This window comes from Salmo salar, chromosome ssa15 (assembly GCF_905237065.1).
Source record: "Salmo salar chromosome ssa15, Ssal_v3.1, whole genome shotgun sequence".
Lineage (NCBI taxonomy): Eukaryota > Metazoa > Chordata > Actinopteri > Salmoniformes > Salmonidae > Salmo > Salmo salar.
This window is the reverse complement of record NC_059456.1, coordinates 70,356,859-70,382,974: the sequence shown is the minus strand read 5'-3', so window position 1 is coordinate 70,382,974 and position 26,116 is coordinate 70,356,859. Positions and strand designations below refer to the sequence as shown.

Sequence of the window (26,116 nt, the reverse complement as noted above, 5' to 3'; positions counted from 1 at the left end):
TTGGTTGAAATGACGTGGAAACAACGTTGATTCAACCAGTTTTTGCCCAGTGGATAATGTATATTGTATCATTTGATTGAATATATTGTCAGGTTAATATATGTCTAGTTTCTATAGTAGATCTGATATTGCCGAACTGTGTGCATGTGTCGGTGCCTGCGCCATGGACAAAGAGGGAATGCTCCTACACTATGACTCTCAGTTACTCTCTGAGTTTTACACATCTCATTATCTCTCTCGCGGTATAATTTCTCTCTCCCCCCTCACTCCCGATATGCTGTTGCGCAAAAGCAGACACTGCAGGGAAGAATACAGCAAGTGAAGGCTAGCCACCAGCATCCCCCCTTTTCTCTGTCTTTGTCCCTCTCTCACTCTCTAAAAGAGATCTCTGCTTACCCTTCCATCACCACCCATCATCTCCACCGTCTGAGCCAGGTTGGGGTTAGCTAAACTGGGCATTGGAAAGGACAAAGGTGGGTACTGAAGCTCAATGACATTGCTCAATAACTAGTGTTCTGTTTTAGTCTAATAGCATGCAGTAGCACTGTGCTGGAGCACAGAGTAGACCAGATACCGGTATGCTGAATGTGCATTATGGCTGGTTGCTGTATAGTATCATTGCAGGGCTGCAGTGGTCTCTAGCAGTCGATGATATCATCTTTACATATTTATATTTTCTTGCTGTGCAAACCAGACTTGAAAGTTAACTGCACGATTGCCTCACTAGAGATGGTCTGTCACCAGTAGAAATCAGTCATCTTCAGTGAATGTCCTCTTTGAGATATCTCTTAATTATGATGAACTATTTGTTTGATATTTCTGCATATGGTTTAGGTGTCAGTTTGATGCATGTTAGAGGACACTTTCAGTTTCCGTGGCTATGAAACTAGTTTTTTTTGCAGACTTTGCCTTGTCAAAGATTGTTGGCTGAGTCTTAAACAAGCAGTTTAATACTCCAATCTGCTCTTGCCAAATTACTGAAGTGTTTAGCTAGAGTATTTTGTTTTTGCGCATTCAATGGGAGGCATTGCATGTGAGATTGGGATTCATTCCAAAACTGGGTTTGTGACTGTTGCATTGTTTGGTGCAGTAAGCTGTTGAATACAAGCGAGTGTCCTGGATCTGTGAGTTTGAATACGCTTTTAGAGAACAACATTTATCCATTGATCAAAATATCAGTTTTTACCATGGTCCAAATTCTTGACTCAGCAATTATAGACCAAGCATTAGCAACAGATTTAAAAATACGAGTAGAAGTATGGCTACTAGTCATACACAACTTTGTACCATACATGCTCCTGTTTTGTATATGAGATGCTTGTTTATCTACTGTTTGATAATACATAAATCATTTAATCCTGGGGCAAGCGTATTTGGCGCAGCTGCCTCAGTTCAGCTAAGAAGTGGATCATTATGCTCTGCACACTTACAGCGCTGTTCTCTGAACGTTGACACCATGTGTCCAGCGATGATGTCAAGAAGTGGGGTCGTGACTTGTTGCAAGGCGTTGCTCCCTCCCTCTCTGGATCGTATGTTAAGTGCCCTCTGACCTGGGGCTCTACAGACTGACTGGGTTATGACAAATATTAGGGGATGGATCTGTCCTGTGAAAGGAGCAACCATTTACTATAGGCTATTTGGATCAAATAATTATCGCGACATTATTTTACCTCCGTAATAGTAGAAAACGCTATTCCTGTGTTGTCTGCTGAAGTTATTGCTTGTGAATTATGTATCTGTGCACTTATGTGGTGATGCTGTGTGGTGGTTTGTTGAGATGCAAGACAAATTACCCGAAAGGAACTAAATAAATTATCATAATAATAATCATTATTATTATTATTATTATTTTTGGAAGTAGGAACTGAGTAATACAATTTGGATCAATGGATTTGATTTGTATCTGAAGCAACCTACATTCTCCAAATGTTCTATTCTTAGAGTGAATATGAGCCATGCTTTGGTTATTTGGCAATTTTGTTAAACTCCATGATAGCAAACTTCTAACTTCCTACAAACCTTCTAACAGCCATTTCAAAATTGTTACTAATACCCTCCCAACCCCTTAGAGCTTTGCATCTGGTGTCACATATCCTGCTGTTTCCATCTGAGTTAACACCATTAAATATTGACGATTGTGAAACGGAATCACGCTCAGTATTAAATAGTCACAATGGTTTACTCAGAGCAAGGAGATTGATGGTCCGAGGAACATTGGAGAAGGAGGATGAGATAAAAACATAGCCCAATTACAAATGGGCTTCAGATGGAGACCTTCAGTCAAGTTCAGTGTCTTGGTCTGGTCTTTTTCTCTAAAAATCAAAATCACTTCTGGACCCATAGATTCGTAATGTATCAATGAGAGCTTTTTTGCTCAATTATAGAAATCCATCTGATATCATTCAGGGAAAAGAAGTTGAAAAAAGAACACTGACAAACCTGATGCAAGCCTAGGTTTGGTTATTGCAGGTGGTGCTAAAAAATGTACACATTTTGTTGTAAATGTGTAGTTACAGAAAGGTAGCACAACTGAAGGTCCTCTCCTCTCTGCCTTCATAGTCCAGGAGTTCTCTTCAAATCAATCCAAATTGTATTTGTCACATGCACTGAATACAGCAGGTGTAGACCTTACAGTGAAATGCTTACTTACAAGCCCTTAACCAACAATGCTTTAAGTTAAGAAAAATAAGAGTTCAGTAAAACATTTAAAATTACAATTAAAAGTAACAAATAATAAAAAAACAGCAGTAAAATAACAATAGCAATATGTACATGAGTTAAAGTGATCGCATAAATAATAAACAGAGAGTAGCTGCAGCGTAAAAGAGGGGTCTGGGTAGCCATTTGATTAACTGTTCAGGAGTCTTATGGCTTTGTTGAGAAGCCTCTTGTTACCTTACTGTTCTTGGGTACAGCGACTATGGTGGTCTGCTTGAAACATGTTGGTATTACAGACTCAGTCAGGGACAGATTGAAAATGTCAGTGAAGACACTTGCCAGTTGGTCAGCGCATGCTCGGAGTACACGTCCTGGTAATCCGTCTGGCCCTGCGGCCTTGTGGATGTTGACTTGTTTATGAATATACATTAATTTAGGAATATTGAAAAATATAAACATGAATATTGAAAAAACTCTACTTTGGATTTGGATTATTTTTTAGTGTATTGCTGAGCAAAATATACTGTACGGGCATATCATAGTTCCAAAATGAAATCTCTGCTACTTTAAGAGTTATGATCCAGTTTGTAGGCATTACCAACAGAGTGAATGTGAAATTGAATTCAAAGTGGCCGTCATCTGCTGGTGATTTTCAGGATGTGCGATGATACAGGAGGGCTGTGATTGGTTACATTGCCTACTATACCAATTTCTCTCTATAGAATAACTTTAAAACTGGCAGAGATCCCACTCTGAAACTTTCATCTGACCATAGAGTTTATTATGTTCAACAATATATTGAAAAATAATCCAAATCCAAAGTTGAGTTTTTTCAATATTTATGTTTATATTTGTCAATATTAATAAATATTGAAATAAAAAAATAAAAAAATATATTGTGGTCTTTTTTTCTCCTGGTTTCATATGTAATCACTCAGTAGGCAATTTATTTTCATCACACATTTGAGTAATTTAGCAGACGCTCTCATCCAGAGCGACTTACAGCAGTGAGTACATACTTTTTCATACTGGTCTCTAATGGGAATCAAACCCTCAACCCTGGCATTGCAAATGCCATGCTTTATTAACTGAGCCACACATGACCTGATTATGATTTAGTCGTAGATTGTCTGCTGATTGGGATTGTATCAACTATACAATCTAGTTCCTCTCTATACTGTAGCTGCATACCTGTGTGACCAGGCTCTAGTCTTTCCCATCAGTGTCACTTCAGGCATAGCTGCAAAGTGAGCACTCTGTCTCTCCAACACCTCTCCTCCCTCCCTCCCTCCCTCACTCCCCCCCTCCCTCCCTCCCTCCCTCCCTCCCTCCCTCCCTCCCTCCCTCCCTCCCTCCCTCCCTGCTGCTGAAAGCCGATGATGATGGCATGAGACAGCAGAAATGTGAGCTGAGGGTGATACATCAAATGTCCTCTCCCGTCGGAAGCCAGCTGCGGACACCCGACCATCCACTTGGTTGGAGTTTGTCCCAGATGAGTTGTCATTGCCTGAGAGAAAGCTGCAGAGTCCCCATGTGTTGCTCCACGATACACTGTTAGTCAATGTATTCCTCCTCCCTTTGCCATCTCTCCTTTCTACCTCTTTCTATTCCCCTTTTTGTTTGAAAAACTGGAGTCTACCTGTTGGAGATTCATTTAGAGCTTTGGTTTATGGTTTCTATATGTCATATCACCTCATGCAACACTGACTTCAGAGGGCAAGCACGCATTTTGTTGACTATGGATACGTTGGACACCTTCCCGTCTCACCTCTTGGTCTCTAGCTCTTGGGAGTTGTTGATCCACAATCATGGCTTGTGTTTGGTTCAAAGGCAGCTGCAGTCGGAGGGTTGTGGTGGGTTGTTTCAGTTGCTATTTAGGCTCAAAAAGTTACAGGAACGGTGGAACTCAGACTCTTCACTTGTTTTATGGCACCATTTCTGTCGTGTTTCATTTGGTGCCAGGAAAATTCTTCTTGGCTGGCTCTCTGCTTCCTTGGCTGGAACAAGGACGGGGTGCAAGAGGCAGGAGCAGGTTGGCCTTCCTGGGCTCCTTGTCAGCACAAACACACGCTCTCACACACACACACATAAAGACACACGCACACACACACGGGAGGCAGGAAAAAAATGGAGAGGGCATCTGGGATCGATGTATTTTTAAAGTAGAAACCAGGTTACTGCTTAGTGTAATGCCTACAGCTATGCACTACATTTTCAACACCAAATTCCATGTGTATGTTGGCAGTCAATTTCTACTCATCTGAAAGGATTGTATAGGTATTAGCAATTTGGTGAAAATTTCACCCAGCCTATCAGAGGGAAAGGTGGAGCAACCCCCATATTGCTTATACATTAAAATGATTTTACATTCTATTCAAGTGCCTAGGGGGCAAGGGGTTCTTTTTGGACTGGGCCATAATCTGAATTGGTCCATGTCCCTCTTGGTTGCCATTCTCCCTGCTCAGCGTCCTATTGTAATGTTATTCTTGGATTCAGTCAGACCTTTCCACTTTTTAATGAACTTCTTTTCTTAGATCGAGGGAGTATACATTTCCAATTACACCAGCGGTTTTAGGCTGATTTATCAGACCAAGGGCAAGGGACGGATTTAACAGTGAAACTCTATGACAGTGGGAAAACTATGGTTGCATTCATTAGTACACAGCGTAGCAAAAAGTTTTGCTATGGAAAAGGAAAACAAGTTCAGGTTCTCCCTCCCTGTTTCGGTCTGTTTTCCTCCGTTTTACGACTTATATAATAATAAAAAAGTGGTCCATCTACTGTTTGTACAGTGACATCAACTAATAGGCCTATTGTATGTTATATTCAATGGACAATGATGCCTTTGCGTGATTAAATGCAGAGTTGCCATTTCAGACACATCCGACATTTCAATATTCAGATTCAGCATTAGTCATCTGTGACAATGTTCCTTTCTAAATGGTCATGAAGAATCAGTTGGCAAGAAGAATCTGGATTTGAAATAGATATGTGAACTATGGTGCCTGTGTAATACAGTACTTTCAGTAGATGGAGCACTATTTTTAATTATATAGTGTCTCTTTTCCCGAGGAAGAGCTGTGAATCACTTGTCTGGAAAGGAGGTCGTTTGTTAATGCAATATTCGCTCAGAAATTGAGCGGACGCATTGATTGGATCTCTCAAAATGTTTTTTATTTCCTGGGGGGGTTGAGACCTCTCGTTGCTTGGATTTGAAAATCCAACAGTTGTGATGGAAGGGGGCCGTGTGTGGCTGTGCTTGTGGGTGTTTGAGTGAGAAAGACATGGAGGAGAATCAACCAGTAAAAGCACAGCCCCCTTCATTATCAAGGCATAACTTCAAAACAGACTTTCCAGACTGAAGTCAGGAGGATTTTGAGTTTGGTATCAGCCAGACTACAGAATATCTACCAGAAACTGCTCAATGGCTAGTAGGCAGCCATTATTGCTGTGGCCAGCCCTGCTCTGTATCTCAATGAGTTGGAGGAGGGAGTTTGGAGTCACCTTCACATGATCTGCCATAGCTTTATCATGACCGCTCCCTCACAATGCTGAGGGTAATGAGTCATAACATTGATGCACTTCAGCCACAGAGACCACACCAGAGCACGCACCAGCCCTCCTTTAACAGTGGCTTGAGGCCAATATATTTTTTACCTTTATTTAAACTAGGCAAGTCATTTAAGAACAAAATCTTATTTACAATGACGGCCTACCCCAACCAAACCTGGACGACACTGGGCCAATTGTGCACCACCCTATGAGACTCCCAATCACTGCCGAATGTGATGCAGCCTGGAATCAAACCAGGGACTGCAGTGATGCAGTACCTTAGACCGCTGCGCCACTCAGGAGCCCAAAAGACTGACCATACATTCTCTATCTATGACCTGGAAGGTGAACAACTCTCTTGGTTTTACAGTGGATTTTATTTCAACTGTGGGTTTCAGTGTCCATTTTGTATTTTTTATCATACTCAGTGTAGGACATGACCTTCACTAATACAGTGAAAATGTGACTAGCCTTTCGAGTTGGCCATTTTATTCAACAGCCATAGCCCCCTCCTTGCATTTGGATAAGCATTTTTGGATCTGAACCAAATCTCTAACAGTGACACCACATCATATGCGACATCCGATTGTGTTTATATCAATGATCCGACAACATTTGGTAGAATTTTTTTAATATTGCCTTTCTGTTTCTTTTCAAACAGAGTTAGGGGAAATAGAATCCAACGGGGGGACAGAATCAGAGAGAACACTGGCCTTTAAGTAGATTGGTTCAGAAAATGAATCCACAGTGTCTTAATCCAGGGATGGGGGATGATTTTTTGCCGATAGAAATGTGTAAAAAGCAATAATGAAATGGGACTTTTATTAAAGTGATTTGCTTGCTTTGTTCTGATTGAGCATGGTCAGGTATGTTAGAGAACAGCAACATCTATTGGAGGGTTTGTCCGTAGAACATTATAAAAGTAATGACACTTCTGATGCTTCTAGAAACACTATCAGATAGGCAAACATCTTACCAATACCTATTTCCCTTTGACTATGTGCAGAAACCCTTAAAATAACCCAGTCTGACTTCAGAAATTAATTTCATTAAGGGTTTAGGCTAATGCTTCTCCCCCTCTGCAATGGTGATGCACACCCCACATAAACACTATGTGACAGCTACAACCCTTCAAAATACCCTACATTGTCATGAAAACCTCTTAGCAGACTCTAGGAGGCACTATAGAACAATATAAAATTGAGAGCGCTGAAGCCTCTGGAAACACTATCTAGTTTCAGATACTGTATTTATTTTAAAGACTTTATGGAAGACTCACCATACATTCTCTAAACCCAGCAAGTTCAGTCTTACCCTGTCGTTTCTTGTCTGTCCACAGAGGTAAGAGGTCATAGGTGAGAGCGTGACCCCACAGCAGGCGTTCCATCCCGCCACACCCCCCTCCTCGTGACCTCATGTATCCTGAATCCAACCAGGACTCGCCGGCGCGGCTCTCCCATAAACAGCATGCATCCCCTGGCATGATCTACAGGTACAACAGATACACACACACGCGCACACACACACACACACACACACACACACACACACACACACACACACACACACACACACACACACACACACACACACACACACACACACACACACACACACACACACACACACACACACACACACACACACACAGAATCAACACAAGGTGGAGCCATACATGTATGGCTGAAAAATTACAGCCTCACAGCAGCAGGGAAATTTGGCTTAGTGCTGTAGTATTGTAGTTCTGTTTTATTTTACCCTTGTATTACTTGTAGGTTGCCTTGCATCTCTCTTGCTTGCTTGGACAATGCTCTCTCGCTCCTGCTCGCTATATTTCTATTTTTCTCTCCAGTGCTCGATATGGGAGCCATGGGAGTCCCAGCAAGCGACAGTTGCAGTACTACAGGTACAATTTGTCTGTCTTATATCCCTCCTCCCTGGATATGCAGTCATATTCTCTGTCAGTCCTCGGTCAATGAACCACAGTGTTATGCCTGTGGAACCAGCTCATAAAATATTAAAGATGCACTATGCAGAAATTGCTTTGCCATTTCCTGGTTGCTCAAATTAATTTGTGAACGACCAGCTCGATTCGGTCTTATGTAGCAAAATTTGAAATGTTTTTTTTTTTACATTGGATAAATGTAGAGACTCGGTGCTAGAAAATGGTATATCATACACTACAGTTGAGGAACAATGGGAAAGTAATTCTGCTTTGAAAGTTGATAAACTTGTAACCTCACTTTTGAGAAAATGGCCCTCGTATGTTTTGGTACCTACTGGAGAGCTCTTTTTTGTCTACACCCTTTCAGCATCGTTCAGCATCGTAAGCTTTAGCCCCACCCATCTCTTTAATACATCTAGACGTTCCGCTAGCGGAACACCACTCCAATATCCAATGATTGGGCGTGGCGCGAAATACAAACTCCTCGAAAATCCGAAAACTTCAATTTTTCAAACATATGACTATTTTACAGCATTTTAAAGACAAGACTCTCCTTTATCTAACCACACTGTCCGATTTCAAAAAGGCTTTACAACGAAAGCAAAACATTAGATTATGTCAGGAGAGTACCCAGCCAGAAATAATCAGACACCCATTTTTCAAGCTAGCATATAATGTCACAAAAAACAAAACCACAGCTAAATGCAGCACTAACCTTTGATGATCTTCATCAGATGACACTCCTAGGACATTATGTTATACAATACATGCATGTTTTGTTCAATCAAGTTCATATTTATATCAAAAACCAGCTTTTTACATTAGTATGTGACGTTCAGAACTAGCATTCCCACCGAACACTTCCGGTGAATTTACTAAATTACTCACGATAAACGTTCACAAAAAACATAACAATTATTTTAAGAATTATAGATACAGAACTCCTTTATGCAATCGCGGTGTCCGATTTTAAAATAGCTTTTCGGTGAAAGCACATTTTGCAATATTCTGAGTAGATAGCTCGCCATCACGGGCTAGCTATTTTGACACCCACCAAGTTTGGTACTCACCAAACTCAGATTTACTATAAGAAAAATTGGATTACCTTTGCTGTTCTTCGTCAGAATGCACTCCCAGGACTTCTACTTCAACAACAAATGTTGGTTTGGTTCCAAATAATCCATAGTTATATCCAAATAGCGGTGTTTTGTTCGTGCGTTCAACACACTATCTGAAGGGTAACGAAGGGTGACGCACGGACGCGTATCGTGACAAAGAATTTCAAAATATTCCATTACCGTACTTCGAAGCATGTCAAACGCTGTTTAAAATCAATTTTTATGCGATTTTTCTCGTAAAATAGCGATAATATTCCGACCGGGAGTTGTTGTTTTCGTTCAAAGACTGATAATCTAAAATGGACTCTTCACCTGCACGTGGGCACCCGTCTCATTGTTCTCAGATCGACCACTTACCAAATGCGCTACTGTTTTTCAGCCATGGGCTGCAAAGTCATCATTCAACGTTCTGGCGCCTTCTGAGAGCCTATGGGAGCCTTAGAAAATGTCACGTTACAGCAGAGATCCTTTGTTTTGGATAGAGATGACAAAGAAGGCCAAGAAATGGTCAGACGGGGTACTTCCTGTACAGAATCTTCTCAGGTTTTGGCCTTCCATTTGAGTTCTGTTATACTCACAGACACCATTCAAACAGTTTTAGAAACTTTGGAGTGTTTTCTATCCAAAGCTACTAATTAAATGCATATTCTAGTTTCTGGGCAGGAGTAATAACCAGATTAAATCGGGTACGTTTTTTATCCGGACGTGAAAATACTGCCCCCTATCCATAACAAGTTAAGGATTCACATGTGAGGCTATGTACTAAGCATCCAAAGATTTCAAGACTAACGGCTGGTTTATACTACGGGTGTGTTCATACATTTAATTTGGAGTGCCAGAGTGTGCTCTTGGCATTTGTAAACTCATAGCATTGTCAGATTGTCCATTTGTAAATTCAGAGCATTTTGCTCTGGGAGTGTTCAGAGGACACACAAGACGCTCTGGCTGAGGAGTAGGGTTGATCCGAGCTTTCTGACCTAACAACAGCAGTCAAGCACCTAAGCTAACTGGCTAACGTTGGCTAGCTTGCTAGCCACTTCCAGACACAAATGAGAGAACAGCTCACTTTGACCATTTTACTTGCCCCACCAGAGCTGGTTAGGCTGTTTTTATGTTATCCAGAGCATGGGTGACTGCAACTGTGCTGCTGACAAACATTTTGTGACGATTTTTTGCCAACGTTTACTGACACCGTCCATATTCAATGGGTGTTGAGCGTTCGTAAATTTGTCAGTTATTCTGCGCTCTTGCACACTTAGACGAGAGTGCTCTGAAATCTGAGTAGATAGCCAGAGCGAATTTACCAGCTACATCTGTTGACAGTTGTCGCAGTGACAGCATAAACATTCTATTGAAATAGTTACTTGCTATTGTTTAGACATATAGCTAGCTAGCTAAACAATAATATGAATAATATTACTACACAGATCATACACGGAATGTTAGCTAGCTGGCTAACAGTACACTTAAACTTTAAATGAAAATGACTTTCTGACATAATTACAAACGTATAATATCTGAAAATGTAGCTAGCTAGACTCTCTTACCCATATACATGGATGGACGCTTCTCCCTCTCTGTCACGGATGCCATGGTTGCCCTTAGTTTGAAGTTGTAATCCGGAGACAGGTGTTTTATACAACAGCCTTCTGTGTGTTCTCTTTTCGACTCTGTCTGCATATTTGCAATCAAACACCAGAATGTTCTCCATGTCCTTAGCTATCATACTCTAATTCCACTGATTTCAAAACTCCGTCCTCCAGAAAGTGGAGAGCAACACTTATGCAGTTCTACTATGTGATATCTTTCAAAAAAGCCATGCTAGAAACGATTACCTACACATACTGACCAGCTCATATTTTAGACAGAAGCGTGCTTCATGGCAGACCAATCCGAACTCATCTCTCGGCATGTCCATTCCAATCATTATCTCAGACAATCATGGCATGTGGGAAGGTTGCCTACTTTTTCTGTGGCTAAACCAACTAGGCTCGTAATTTAACAATTTTATTCGTATTTTCAGATGGCATACACGTTTGTTATTAAGGCACATGAAAGTTCACATGTTCCAGGAGGCATTACTGCCCAAAATTGCATTTTGATTTAAAAAAAGTTTACGCTCAAATGGTGCTCCTGTTTCCTGAAACGAGAGAAATGTAGAGAATCATTGTACCATCTTAACCACTGTGAGATATGTTTTCCATAACCAAAAATATTGTATTTTCAGCTGTTTGAAGCTGGTGTACAAAACTGAAAGTAAAATATGTAAAAACAACACTTAAGAACAGGAAGCATAGAAACAACGCATATAGAAATGATCTAACGCTTCTTAGACTTGCTTTCAATGAGAATGACAGATGTGAAAAACCCAGCAGTGTTGAAGTTCTTGACAAAATGGTACACAAGGCACCTACTACCATACCCCGTTCAAAGGCACTTACATTTGTTGTCTTACCCATTTCTTAATGGCACACATGCATAATCCATGTCTTAATTATCACAATGCTTAAATATCCTTCTTTAACCTGTTTTCTCCCCTTCATCTACACTGATTGAAGTGACATCAATAAGGTATCAAAGCTTCCACCTGGATTCACCTGGTCAGTCTATGTCATGGAAAGAGCAGAGCTGTGTTCGAATACCCATACTAACATACTGTATACTACATACTTAATGAGTATATGCTACGTACTGGGGCGGCAGCGTAGCCTAGTGGTTAGAGTGTTGGACTAGTAACTAAAAAGTTGCAAGTTTGAATCCCTGCGCTGACAAGGTACAAATCTGTCGTTCTGCCCCTGAACAAGGCAGTTAACCCACTGTTCCTAGGCCGTCATTGAAAATAAGAATTTATTGTTAACTGACTTGCCTAGTAAAATAAAAAAAATATACTATTAGTTCATTTTAGTATACTGTAAACGAAGGGTATCGTTTCAGTTGAGCATACTAGAGCTTTGCCTGTCTACCGGAAATTGATGTGGTTGTTATGCAACCTCTTGCTAGCTTGTTAGCATAACAAATGACTAGCTAAACATTTTCCGATTTTGTGTGCATTTGTAAATGTAATTGCCAGAGTGCGCTCTGGGCGTTTGTAAATCCAGAGGGTTGTCAGATTGTCCATTCGTAAATTCAGAGCGCTTCACTCTCGGAGCATTCAGAGCACACACTGGATGCTCTGGCCGAGAAGTAGGGTTGATCCGAGTGTTCAACGGCAGTCAAGCACCCAAGCCAACTACTTCCAGACCCAAATGAGAGAACACCTCACTCTGATCATTTTACTTGCCCTAGCAGAGCTGGTTAGGCAGTTTTCATGTTATCCAGAGCGTTGATGACTGCAACTGTGCTGCTGGCAACGATTTAATTATACTTTTTTGCCAACATTTACTGACACGGCCATATTCAACGGGTGTTGAGCATTCATAAATTATTCAGTTATTCTGCACAAGAGTGCTCTGAAATCGGAGTAGATAGCCAGAATGAACAATGTCCATTGAAACGCACAACAACTATACCACTTAGCTGAGAATGATGTGAATAATCAAGTCAATAAACATTAGGTAGTTAGTTAGGTAGTTATTATACTGCCTGGCAAGTTTGATATATTAGTAATCAACTAATGTTAGGTAACTAGCTAACATACTGATACATACTGCTGTAAAGCTATGCGGTTCTAAAGGATAGCGTAGTTAACAGATTGTCAGCCAACATAACGTGTAACTTATTTGAAAAGTCATTACTTTATTACATTGCTCAACATGTTGTGAACATTTGTCATAATTAGTTATAGCAATAAATTTGTATCCGCTGTCGTTGGACATATTTTCTGCCATTTTCTTCAAATCTGAAAATGTTGTAAAGCCACGCCCATTTTCTGAAGAATTGCATTATGGGCCCTAAAAGCACAGAAAAAGTATCCACTGCATAGATACTTCGTATTTTTGAGAATTTAGTACGACATCTGGGAACTTTTGGAATACTAACTATATCCATACTATGACCAATAAGCATACGATATACTCAATTCACGTTACAAATAGTACGGCTAGTGCAGTTAGTACGAGTATTCGAACACAACTCAGGTGTTCTTAATGTTTTGTATACTCAGTACATATACAGTAGATACAGTGCCTTCGGAAAGTATTCATACCCCTTTATTACCCCCTTATTCCACATTATGTTGTCTTACAGACATAATTCAAAATTGATTAAATAAAAAAAATGATCTCACCCATCTACATGCAATACTTCATAACGATCAAGCGAAAACATGTTTTTAAAATGTTAGCAAATTTATTGAAAATAAAATACAGAAATATTAATTGACAGTATTGCTACACAACCATTTTCAGGTCTTGCCACAGATTTTGAAGTAGATTTAAGTCACTCTGGATCATTCACTGTTGTCTTGGTAAGCAACTCCAGTGTACATTACCATTCAAAAGTTTGGGGTCACTTAGAAATGACCTTGTTTTTGACAGAAAACACATTTTTTTATCCATTAAAATAACATCAAATTGATCAGAAATACAGTGTAGACATTGTTAATGTTGTAAATGACTATTGTAGCTGGAAACGGCAGATTCTTTTAAGGAATATCTACATAGGCGTACAGATGCCCATTCTCAGCAACCATCACTCCTGTGTTCCAATGGCACGTTGTGTTAGCTAATCCAAGTTTATAATTTTAAAAGGCTAATTGATCATTAGAAAACCCTTTTGCAATTATGTTAGCACAGCTGAAAACTATTGTGCTGATTAAAGAAGCAATACAACTGGCCTTGACAGTATTGCTAGACAACAGTATTGCTTTAGCCTCCTGAGGTGGAAGAGGCGCTGTTGCGCCTTCTTCACCACACTGTCTGTGTGGGTGGATCATTTCAGTTTGTCAGTGATGTGTACGCCAAGGAACTTGAAGCTTTCTACCTTCTCTACTGCGGTCCCATCGGTGTGGATAGGGGGGTGCTCCCTCTTCTGTTCCCTGAAGTCCACGATCATCTCCTTAGTTTTGTTGACATTGAGTGAGAGGTTATTTTCCTGGCACCACAGTCCCAGAGCCCTCACCTCCTCCCTGTAGGCAGTATCATCATTGTTGGTAATCAAGCCTACTACTGTTGTGTTGTCTGCAAACTTGATGATTGAGTTGGAGACGTGCTTGGCCACGCAGTCATGGGTGAACAGGGAGAACAGGAGGGGGCTGAGCACACACCCTTGTGGGGCCCCAGTGTTGAGGAACAGCGAAGAGGAGTTGTTGTTCTGACCTTCACCACCTGGGGCGACCCGTCAGGAAGTCCAGGACACAGTTGCACAGGGCAGGGTTCAGACCCAGGGCCTCGAGCTTGATGATGAGCTTGGAGGTTACTATGGTGTTGAATGCTGAGCTATAGTCAATTAACAGCATTCTTTCATAGGTATGCCTCTTGTCCAGATGGGACAGGGCAGTGTGCAATGTGATGGCGATTGCATCGTCTGTGGATCTATTGGTGTGGTAAGCAAATTGAAGTGGGCCAGGTAAGGTGGAGGTGATATGATCCTTGACTAGTCTCTCAAAGCACTTCATGATGACGAAGGTGTGTGCTACGGGGCGATAGTCATTTAGTTAAACTACCTTTGCTTTCTTAGGTACAGGGACAATGGTAGCCATATTGAAGTATCTGGGGACAACAGACTGGGATAGGGAGAGATTGAATATATCTTTGAACACACCAGCCAGCTGGTCTGCGCATGCTCTGAGAATGCGGCTAGGGATACCATCTGGGCCCGGCAGCCTTGCGAGGGTTAACACGCTTAAATTTCTTTCTTACATCGACCACAGAGAAGGAGAGCCCACAGTCCTTGATAGCGGGCCACGTCGGTGGCACTGTATTATCTTCAAAGCGAGTGAAGAAGGTGTTCAGCCTGTCCGGAAGCAAAACGTTGGTGTCTGCGACGTGATTGTCTGTAGACCCTGCCACATATGTCTCGTGTCTGAGCCAAATTTTGTCCCTATAACAACGTTTAACAAAGTACTGAGTAACGGGTCTGAATACTTATGTAAATGTAAGATATTTTTTATTTTTAATACATTTGCCAAAAAATGTAAACCTGTTGTTGCTTGGTCATTATGGGTTATTGTGTGTAGATTGATTAAGGAAAAAAACTATTTAATCCATTCAAGAATAAGGCTGCAACATAACAAAATGTGGAAAAAGTCAAGGGGTCTGAATCCTTTCCGAGTGTATATATTCTGAGTGCACTATATGTATATATGTAATATCTCCAAATAACAAAAACGTAGCTATAGGTTGTTGTAACATTTAAACTTACTTTTTTTTACACAGCATGGATCACCGGTGTGGTTTAACGCAGCAATGCTGTAAGCTGCACTCAAAAAGTCTTGTAGTTGAGTAGCTGGACTAGGCTGCTGCTCAAATGTTGCTGCACTAGGCCTACATGTTTCTCCTCTGCATGGTGTTTTGTTGCAGGTTTAGTTTTTTGCTTATTCATTGTCAATCTTTAAAAACTGAAGCCAGACTGCAACATTTTAGTAGCCCAGCTAGGACTGTGGCATGTGTCTTTCCCTCCGCTGCACGCATTTACTGATGCAAGCGCATCAGGCTGTAATTTCATAATGTAGATTACTGAATTTCTGACTAATTTATACTCGCTTGTGTGTCCTATTCACCCGGCAGGCCTTGTGTTTGACACGTGCTCTAGCCTATTAGGCATGCTATGACTGTCTTGTGGTCAGTACCCTTGCTAGGTTCATTGTATTGACATTACCAGCCTTAGTTACAGTCGTCTGTTTTTGTTCAAAATATTGAGTCATTGAAACTGAAATAGTGCATCCCGAATGGGTGGAGGCAAGAATGTAGCAGGCCAGCTGTGATTTACCTCCTTTAATTAGCAATTGTTTGAGGACTACCAAGAAATATGTAAGTGAATTATATTAATCATGCATTAATATATATCCTATTCTGATAACAATGCCTTACTGTACATCATGTAGTTGTAAGAAAAATAACCTCTTTTTAAAAAAACACTTATAAAGTTGGTTTTGTAGCATAAACTAGGAATGTAATATTTTTGGCAATATCATGATTCTGTTTGTTTCATATCTTCAAAGTAGTTAAACGTTGTCAGTTCCACTTTAAGAACACCTGCGCATTCCATGAAATAGACTGACCAGGTGAATCCAGGTGGAAGCTATGATCCCTTATTGATGTAAGTTGTTAAATCCACTTCAATCAGTGTAGATGAAGGGGAGGAGACCGGTTAAAGAATACGTTTTAAGCCTTGAGACAATTGAGACATGGATTGCGTATGTGTGCCATTCAGAGCATGAATGGGCAAGACAAAATATTTAAGTGCCTTACATGATAGTAGGTGACAGGCGCACCGGTTTGTGTCAAGAACTGCAAAGCTGCTGGGTTTTTCACTCTCAGCAGTTTACCATGTGTATCAACAATGGGCCACCACCCAAAGGACATCCAGCCAACTTCACACAACTGTGGGAAAAATTTAGTCAACTTGTGGTGCAACTCAATATTACGAAGGTGTTCATAATGATTTGTGCACTCAGTATATATACCAGTCAAAAGTTTGGACACACACTCATTCAAGGGTTTTTCTTTATTTGTACCATTTTCTACATTGTAGAATAATAGTGAATACAACAAAACGATGAAATAACACATATGGAATAATGTATTAATCAAAAAAGTGTTAAACAAATCAAAATATACACCTGGCGACCTTGTCAGCGTGCATTGCGCCCGACACAGGAGTCACTAGAATGCAATAGGACAAGAAGATCCCTGCCGGCCATAACCTACCCTAACAACACTAGGCCAATTGTGCACCGCCCCATGGGTCTCCCAGTCACGGCCAGCTGCGACAGAGCCTGGACTCGAACTAGGATTTCTAGTGGCACAGCTAGCACTGCGGCCCTTGGGAGGCCCTTGCCTTGAATTCTAAATAAATCACAGACAGTGCCACCAGCAAAGCACCCCCACACCATCCCACCTCCTCCATGCTTCACGGTGGGAACCACACATGTGGAGACCATCTGTTCACCTACTCTGCATCTCACAAAGACACGGCGGATGGAACCAAAAATCAGACTAAAGGACAGACCACAAGTCTAATGTCCATTGCTCATGTTTCTTGGCCAAAGCAAGTCTCTTCTTATTATTGGTGTCCTTAAGTAGTCGTTTCTTTGCAGCAATTCGACCATGAAGGCCTGATTCACATAGTCTCCTCTGAACAGTTGATGTTGAGATGTGTCTGTTACTTTAACTCTGTGAAGCATTTATTTGGGCTGCAATTTCTGAGGCTGGTAACTAATTGTTACGCACGCCTCTAGAAAGAAGGAACGCAACACCCTACTACAACTTAACTCTCCGTGGTGTGAAAGAGATATGGACTGTAGGTGTGAGTAAGGATGACAAATAGGCAGAGAATACCGTTTACAGGGAATTTATTCCTTCACACGGTAAGTTTGGGGAAAAGGGGCTGGACGGAACCAAAGCAAAGAAAGTAAATATCAAAGCCCCCTCTCCTACCTTACCTGCCTACCCACTACTTACCTAACTAGCACCACCTGGTGCACTAACCAAAATACAGGGGATGGTCCGCCCAGGTCTTTCCTAGTGTGCATAGACAGTAAACTACTACGGGTATATGTATGCCCGCGGGCCTCTTGCCTAAGCACTCCCTAGGTGCCTTCCCCTTCCCCCCTGGGAACAAATGAAACAGAATATTCCAAATGATTTCACAACAAACTGAGAAAACAACTAACTCAGGACATTAAAGAAGCTCTCTCTCTGAGCAACAAACTAACACAGAACATAATAAGATTTCTCAGCAACAACTAAGTACATACCAAATGCTCTTTCTGAGAAACAACCAACATATATCCGTCTGCCATCAACCTCCTCTCTCAGCAAATATCTCCCTGCAATCATCTCTCTGTTTCAACAGAACACTGGCTTATATAGCTTTAGGTGGGGTTGTTAATTGGAGACAGCTGCGTCCTGACGAGGGGGCGGGGTCAGCTCTCCAATCATCAATGTTGATTGACCAATCAGCTTCTCGTAGAGAATTTCAGGAATCCATTTCCTGAAATACATACATGATAATACACAAACCACAACACAGAAACTGGGGAACATAACACTAATGAACTTTATTCTCTGCAGCAGAGGTAACTCTGGGTCTTCCTTTCCTGTGGCGGTCCTCAATTTCATCAATAGCACTTGATGGTTTTTGCGACTGCACTTGAATAAACTTTCAAAGTTCTTAAAATGTTCCGTATTGACTGACCTTCATGTCTTAAAGTAATTATTGACTGTAATTTCTCTTTGCTTATTTGAGCTGTTCTTGCTGTAATATGGACTTGGTCTTTTACCAAATAGGGCTATCTTCTGTATACCACCCCTACCTTGTCACAACACAACTGATTGGCTCAAACGCATTAAGAAGGAAAGAAATTCCGTAAATTAACTTTTAACAAGGCACACCTGTTAATTGAAATGCATTCCAGGTGACTACTTCATGAAGCTGGTTGAGAGAATGCCGAGAGTGTGCAAAGCTGTCATCAAGGCAATGGGTGGCTACTTTGAAGAATCTCAAATATAAAATATATTTTGTTTTGTTTAACTCTTTCTTGGTTACTACATGATTCCATATGTGTTATTTCATAGCTGTGATGTCTTCACTATTATTTTACAATGTAGGAAATAGTAAAAATAAAGAAAAACCCTTGAATGAGTAGGTATGTCCAAACCTTTCACTGGTACTGTATGTCAAACACATTTACATGTAGCTGCTTAATAAAGGAAATTAACATCCCATCATGCTTAGTGTCATGTATAAAAATGACCAGTTGCCCATTCTTTTGGCTACCATGGCTAGACGAAGAGTTCAGTCACCAGATCTCAACACTTATTGGAGATTGTGGAGCGGTGCCTGAGACAGCTTTTTCCACCACCATCAACAAAACACCAACTGATGTAATTTATCGTGGAAGAATGGTGTTGTATCCACCCAATATAGTTCCAGACACTATACCATGGCACATTGAAGCTGTTCTGGCTGCTTGTGGTGAACCAACACCCTATTAAGACACTTTATGTTAGTGTTTCCTTTATTTTGGCAGTTACCTGTATATGTACTGTATATGTATATATATCTCAAGCACAATGTAAAACCACATTATCTCTGATGACCTGTGTCCCCTTTGATTCCATTGAAACCCTTAGGCACTGTCGACAAACATTGCCCTGAGGATTGGACATCTATGCAATATGGCAAAATTACATGTAGCCTATCGGAGAGCAAAGTGGAGCCATTATATTGCTTTTAACTATGCCAGTCTTTCCAATCAATATGAATTGACTAATGGCCCAGGGGGTAGCAGGTACCCATGGAGCATGCGCACACATGCACGCAAACAAACACACACACACACACACACACGTTTTCCTTACCCTCTACCCGTGGGAAGCACTGGGATGTTACAAACTGACACATTCCGACAACAGCGAACTTAGAGACTCCATTAAAAGTACCAAGCAGTAAACCAATGGATATCAGAGTTTTCTATTTAGGGTTGGCTGGGACATGGCTGGCAAATGGTGGATCCTAAATAATAGATAGGACAATTTTCAGACAAACCTGGTCCTGTTAGTTGTGTGGATAAACACTGCGTTGGAACTGCAGACTTTATGCAGCCATGCTTTTGTACTTCCAAGTGGTACAACGTTGATGGCTATCTTTGTATTGATGGGAAGTTGTACAGTGATTTCAGTATGAAAGAAGAGCTAGTACAATGTGTTTGAATGTTTCCTCTTCTCCTTGAGTGGATCACTGATTGGTATATGGTTGGACTCTTATTGCTTATACAATTCCAACCTTGTTGGATGGATGGAAGGAAGATGGTTTATGGCCAAGGCGCTATGTGACTGACACACACACACATACATTTGTTTTACTATCCTTGTGGGCACCAAACAATTGATTCCCATTCGAAATTCTATTTTCCCTAACCCCTAACACTAACCCTAACCCTAACTCCTAATTCTAGCCCAAGCCCCAATTCTAACCCTAAACTGAACTCCTGAGCCTAAAATAGCCTTTTTCCTTGTGGGGACTGGCAAAATAAATGTTCCTTATTTTACCATTCTTGTGAGGAATTCTGGTCCACAAGGATAGTAAAACCAAACACACACACACACACACACACACACACACACACACACACACACACACACACACACACACACACACACACACACACACACACACACACACACACCTTCTGTGCCCCCAGACCACAACTAACTATGCAACATCCAATTTTAAACACTTTGATACGATTTTAATCATTGGCCCCTCATAAGAGATGGACAATGCAGTCCTACAAATTATGTTATTCGCCCCTTGTCTGTAGGTTATCCTCCTCTAGTTCCTTAGTATGCATGGAGCCAGTGAGGGTGTGTTTTACATTTTATATACACACACATACATCGGAACAGGCAAAAAATGACTTTCTAGTGGTTCAGACAATCAAAAGCTTTTAGTGCAAAAGCGACCTGAATAATTTACTTGTGGGATTATTTTGCTGGTGTTTGTAGAACAGTAAGGCGTCCTCTGATAGGCACAAAAAGCACTTCCTGTCTGACATGTCATGGTGAGGGGCGGAGGAGGGGGAAAAGGTGGGGGTGTAGTGCTGTCCGTTGCTCACTGGCTGGCACACCACTGTAACTGCTGTAACTGTCCTGTCCTGCGCTTCTTCCTCTTGTCTCTTTTGGGGCGGTGACAAGAGATCTTCATTTTTGTTAGTTCGGGCCACCATCAGTCGTCTGAATGACTAGCGCTAGCGTGGTGCAAAACCCCTACATGAGTCGGCCGCCTACCAGGAACAGGGTAAGTGCTAGCCTCACACAAGCTAATGTTGGGAAGAATGGATGGAGGAGGGATGGAGGGAAGGAGGAAGGGAAGGGGTGGATGCTGCATGGAAATGCTGCCCATGGCCTGGACTGTGTGTGGGACCCTGTGTCCGGACAAGAGCATGCTGGGTAGGGAGAGCAGGGTGGTGGAGGGGAGGATGGATGGATGGATCGATTTATTTCCCGCTCCTGGGACACTGACTTCAGCATGACTACTGCTGCAAGTCCTCAGTCAGCCAGTATGGCAGACTAGCTGCTGCTGTTTTCTATCTTAGTCATGAAGAAGGGATAGGGAGAGGAGGCTGTTGAAAAATTTAGTAGATTCTTTCCCGTGGCTCAGTAGGGGCTTGTGCTGGCTGCTAGTCGGGAAGATGGAGGTTGACTGTCATGGTGGGAGAAACACAAAGATGCTCTAGATTTGTTTGAAGAAGGACATCGTACAACATATGTGTTTGTTTCATTTAGATTGTGTCTGGACCCAGAGGTATTACTGTACTGTATGTCCTCCATTAAGATTTGGTGTGGTTGGCGAATGTAGTGTTTTCTCTAGTTCAGTGTTTACATGCTATGTACTGTATCAGAGGAGGTGTGAACAGTCCTGATGGTTTACAGCATATTTGATGTGGGGCCTGTTCAGAAATGTGCAACATTACAAAACTTTCAGATAGATACAGTGTCTAGTGAAAGTCTACACACCCATTGCAAAGTTTTCACATTTTGTTGCCTTAAAACTAAACCTAAAAAGGAATTAAATTAAAAAAGATTCCTATGTATCTATTCAACCTGCTCCACATTCTCCAAGTGAAAGAAAAATATATATAAATGTTTCTTCATAAAAAAATATGTATGTCTTGATTGCTTATGTCTTCACACCCCAGAGTTAGTACTTGGTGGAAGCACCTTAGGTAGCAATTATAGCTGTGAATCATTTTGAATACCGTAAAATTCCATTAAACGCTGAGTCTCCGGGCAACGGCACACATTTCAGCAAATAATCCAGTTTCAAATAAACGCTGGGTCTAAATGAATTGTTTACGGGGTTACCATTAATTGTTTACAAGGTTTATTGTTTAATTTGTTAAATTAAATAATTCTGTAATGACTTGAAAAAATTATAGCAATCATCTGTTTTTATTGCCAGTAAGAAACTTCTTGCCATTGGCTGCTAACAGCTGAGAACTGCTAGCTAACTTGCAAGCATAAAAACAGTAAACAAACCCCCAGAAATCGACTAAAATACTGGAAGTGAATGCTGGAATGAAATAATTAACTATGAAAATAAGCAAAACTGTGTGCATTAAGGAAATAGACGCCTGGCTCATATAGAAGCCTGTCTCTAATAAGCGTCTGTTGTGTTCAGTAATTTAAGCAAATAAACGCACAGGCAATCAATTTAAGTTTTACGGTAAGTGCCTATTCTCATTGACAAACATTTAAGGAGAGGCAGAACCACAAGATTTCAATTTACATAGTATGTAGATAAACTTTTCAATTTACATGACATCCTTGCCTTATCTTTTGTTGTGGCTGGCAACGTGACATTCTTGCTCACAGTAGCCACTGACTAGCCAGTAAGCTTGCAAACTATTCAACAATGCAAGCAAATTTTCTTCTAAAACATATTAGCTACACTCTTGAATTGTCAGGTTTCAGGTAAGACCCAAATGCAGACTGTGTTGAAGCAACAAATTTTATTACAGCAACAGGGCAGGCAAAAGACAGGTCAAGGCAGGCAGGGGTCGATAATCCAGAGTAGTGGGCAACGGTACAGGATGGCAGGCAGGCTTAGGGGCAGGCAGAGAGGTCAGACAGGCGGGCTCAGAGTCAGGACAGGCAAGGGTCAAAACCAGGAGGGCAAGATACCGAGAGACTAGGGAAAAACAGTAGCTGAGACAAAACACTGGTTGACTCGACAAACAAGAAGATGGGCTGTGAGACATGGGTTTACATCTAGACACATGAAAAGTAGGAAGTATATGGAGAGTATGGGGCAACGGAGGACGAACAGCAAGGGGCTAATGATCTTGAAGAAAGGGGAAAGGTCTTGGTTTCTGGGGGTGTAGCCGCGGGGCTATAGCGGCGTGCCAGCGCATCCGGCTTAACATCCTTGGGTACCGGTCGGTGTTGCGGAAGCGAAGTGGCCCGGGCCTTACTGAACCCCTCCTGGACGTCCTGGTACTCTGTGGGAATGGCGGAGAGGTTCGGGACAATTTCCAAGCCCCCAGGAAGACGTCCCGGGGCAGGCAGAGCTGATTTCAGGCAATGAGTGTGGCAGAACGGGCTCCAGCCCACAATGGCACCAGTAGACCAGTCAATCGAGGGATTGTGTCGCTGTAGCCAAGAGAATCCCAATACCACAGGAACCTGCGGAGACTCAATTAGCAGGAATTGGATCATCTCGCTGTGGTTCCCCGACACTCGTAGGTTGAAATGGTGGTATGGTGGGTGACCCGGCCTATAGAGCACCCATCCAGTGCTCTAACATTCATAGGAATGGAGAGGGGTTGAGTGGGGATGCCCAGCTCGGATGCCAGGGTAACGTCCATGAGACTCACATCTGCCCCCGAGTTGATGAGTATCTAGAGAGACTTGGACTGGTTGCCCCACAGGAGGGTGCCATGGAGTGGGGGGCGAGTAGGGGAAGAAGCAAAATTGTCCTTTTGACCCACCAGAGTACTCATTCCAAGAAATGAGCTAGGTCTCTTGGAGGACCTCAGGTAAGCTCGGGTCCTCTTGGGGGCGTAGACGCCGGGGACTTCCAGAGTTCATCAGATGTAAGGTGGGATCCTTGTGTGAGCGATTGGGACCGCAATCAGACCTCTTTTCCCTTCTACGTTCCCGTAGCCGTCCATTGATCTGGATGGTTAAAGCTATGAGGGAGTCGAGATCCATCAGTAGTTCCCGGGCTGCAAGCTCGTCCTTTACTTCCTCCGATAATTCATGCAGGAACATGTCAAACAACGCTTCTGGGTTGCAGGCACCCTCTGCTGCTAGCGTGCGGAAATCCACCGCATAGTCTGCCACACTGAGGGTGCCCTGCCAAAGCTGGAGTAACTTCCGGGCAGCTTCTCTCCCGGACACCAGAGCCTTGTAAACTTTTCTCACCTCCGTCACGAATACCTCCAGACAGAGGCAGACGGCGGAGTGTTGCTCCCACACTGCTGGGGCACAGGCGAGTGCCCTCCCGGATATCAGCGTAACGATGTACGCTATCCTCAGGTGGTGAATGAAGAAGGCTGCAGCTTGAAAACGAGGGAGCACTGGGAGAGAAAGGCCCGGCAGGTTCTGGAAACAAGGACAGGTGAAACAGATCAGGGTGTGACATGAATAATTCAACCAAACTATATTCTACTCTTGAATAATGTAACAACTCAGAAGCATGTACGGACTATTAAAGGGTTTCACAAAGATGGTGCCGGAGATGATGGCTGCCGTCTAATCGGCTCTTAACCAACCATGCTTTTTTGTTAGTTTTTTTGCATTGTTCGTTGTTCGTAACTTGTTTTGTACGTAATGTTGCTGCTACCGTCTCTTATGACTGAAAAGAGCTTCTGGACATCAGAACTGCGATTACTCACCTCAGATTAGACTAAGAGTTTTTCTTCAATGAGTCGGACGGGGGGGATATACTACAGACCAGGCCCAGATCAGGGTGCCTTGTGAGGATCAGTGGCTAATCTGCCTTTGCCTTCTGTCCGGCTCGCTGGAAAATAAATGGGATATACTGAAAGCACGTATATCCTACCAACGGGACATTAAAAACTGTATTATCTTATGTTCCACCGAGTCGTGGCTGGTTTATACACTCTATCGGCAGAATAGAACAGCAGCCTCTGGTAAGACATGGGCCGGGGGCCTATGTATATATGTAAACAACAGCTGGTGCACGATAACTAAGGAAGACTCAAGGTTTTGCTCGCCTGAGGTAGAGTAGACCACACTATCTACCTAGAGAGTTTTCATCTGTATTTTTCGTAGCTGTCTACATACCACCACAGACCAATGCTGGCGGTAAAACCGGACTCAATGAGCTGCAAACTGCCATAAGCAAACAGGAAAATGCTCATCCAGAGGCGGCACTCCTAGTGGCCGGGGACTTTATTGCAGGGAAACTTATCTCAGTTTTACATAATTTTTACAAGCATGTTAAATGTGCAACTAGAGGGGAAAAAATTCTAGACCACCTTTACTCCACAGACAGAGACGCGTACAAAGCTCTCCCTCGCCCTGCAAATCTGACCATAATTCTATCCTCCTGATTCCTGCTTACAAGCAAAAATTAAAGCAGGAAACACTAGTGACTTGGTCTATAAAAAAGCGGTCAGATGAAGCAGATGCTTAACTACAGGACTGTTTTGTTAGCACAGACTGGAATATGTTCTGGGATTCTTCCGATGGCATTGAGGAGTACACCACATCAGTCACTGGCTTCATCAATAAGTGCATTGAGGACGTCGTCCCCACAGTGACTGTACGTACATACCCCAACCAAAAGCCATGGATTACAGGTAGAGCTGCTGCTTTCAAGGAGTGGGATTCTAACCCGGAATCTTATAAGAAATCCCACTATGCCCCCCGACGAACCATCAAACAAAGCATCAATACAGGACTAAGATCGAATTGTACTACACCGGCTCCAACGCTCGTCGGTTGTGGCAGGGCTTGCAAACTATTATGGACTACAAATGGAAGCACAGTCGAGAGCTGCCCAGTGACACGAGCCTACCAGACGAGTTAAAAAATGTATATGCTCGCTTCAAGGCAAGTAACACTGAAACATGCATGAGAGCATCAGCTGTTCCGGACAACTGTGTGATCACGCTATCCGCAGCCGATGTGAGTAAGACCTTTAAACATGTCAACATTCACAAGGCCGCAGGGCCAGACGGATTACGAGGACGTGTACTCCGAGCATGCGC

The 26,116-nt window shown here is 42.2% G+C and overlaps 1 protein-coding gene across 2 annotated transcripts in view; it reads left to right on the top strand.

The window, feature by feature from the left end:
* The first annotated feature begins 227 nt into the window (after nt 1-227).
* LOC106572215 (voltage-gated potassium channel subunit beta-2) overlaps nt 228-26,116 on the top strand; it is a 110,803-nt gene continuing 84,914 nt past the window's right edge. For both annotated transcript variants that reach the window (XM_014146206.2, XM_045696012.1), the window contains exons 1-3: nt 228-473; nt 7,550-7,702; nt 8,063-8,116. In XM_014146206.2, the coding sequence (XP_014001681.1) occupies nt 7,626-7,702; nt 8,063-8,116 (131 nt within the window). In that variant the 5' untranslated portion in view covers nt 228-473; nt 7,550-7,625. The remainder of the gene's footprint in view (nt 474-7,549; nt 7,703-8,062; nt 8,117-26,116) is intronic.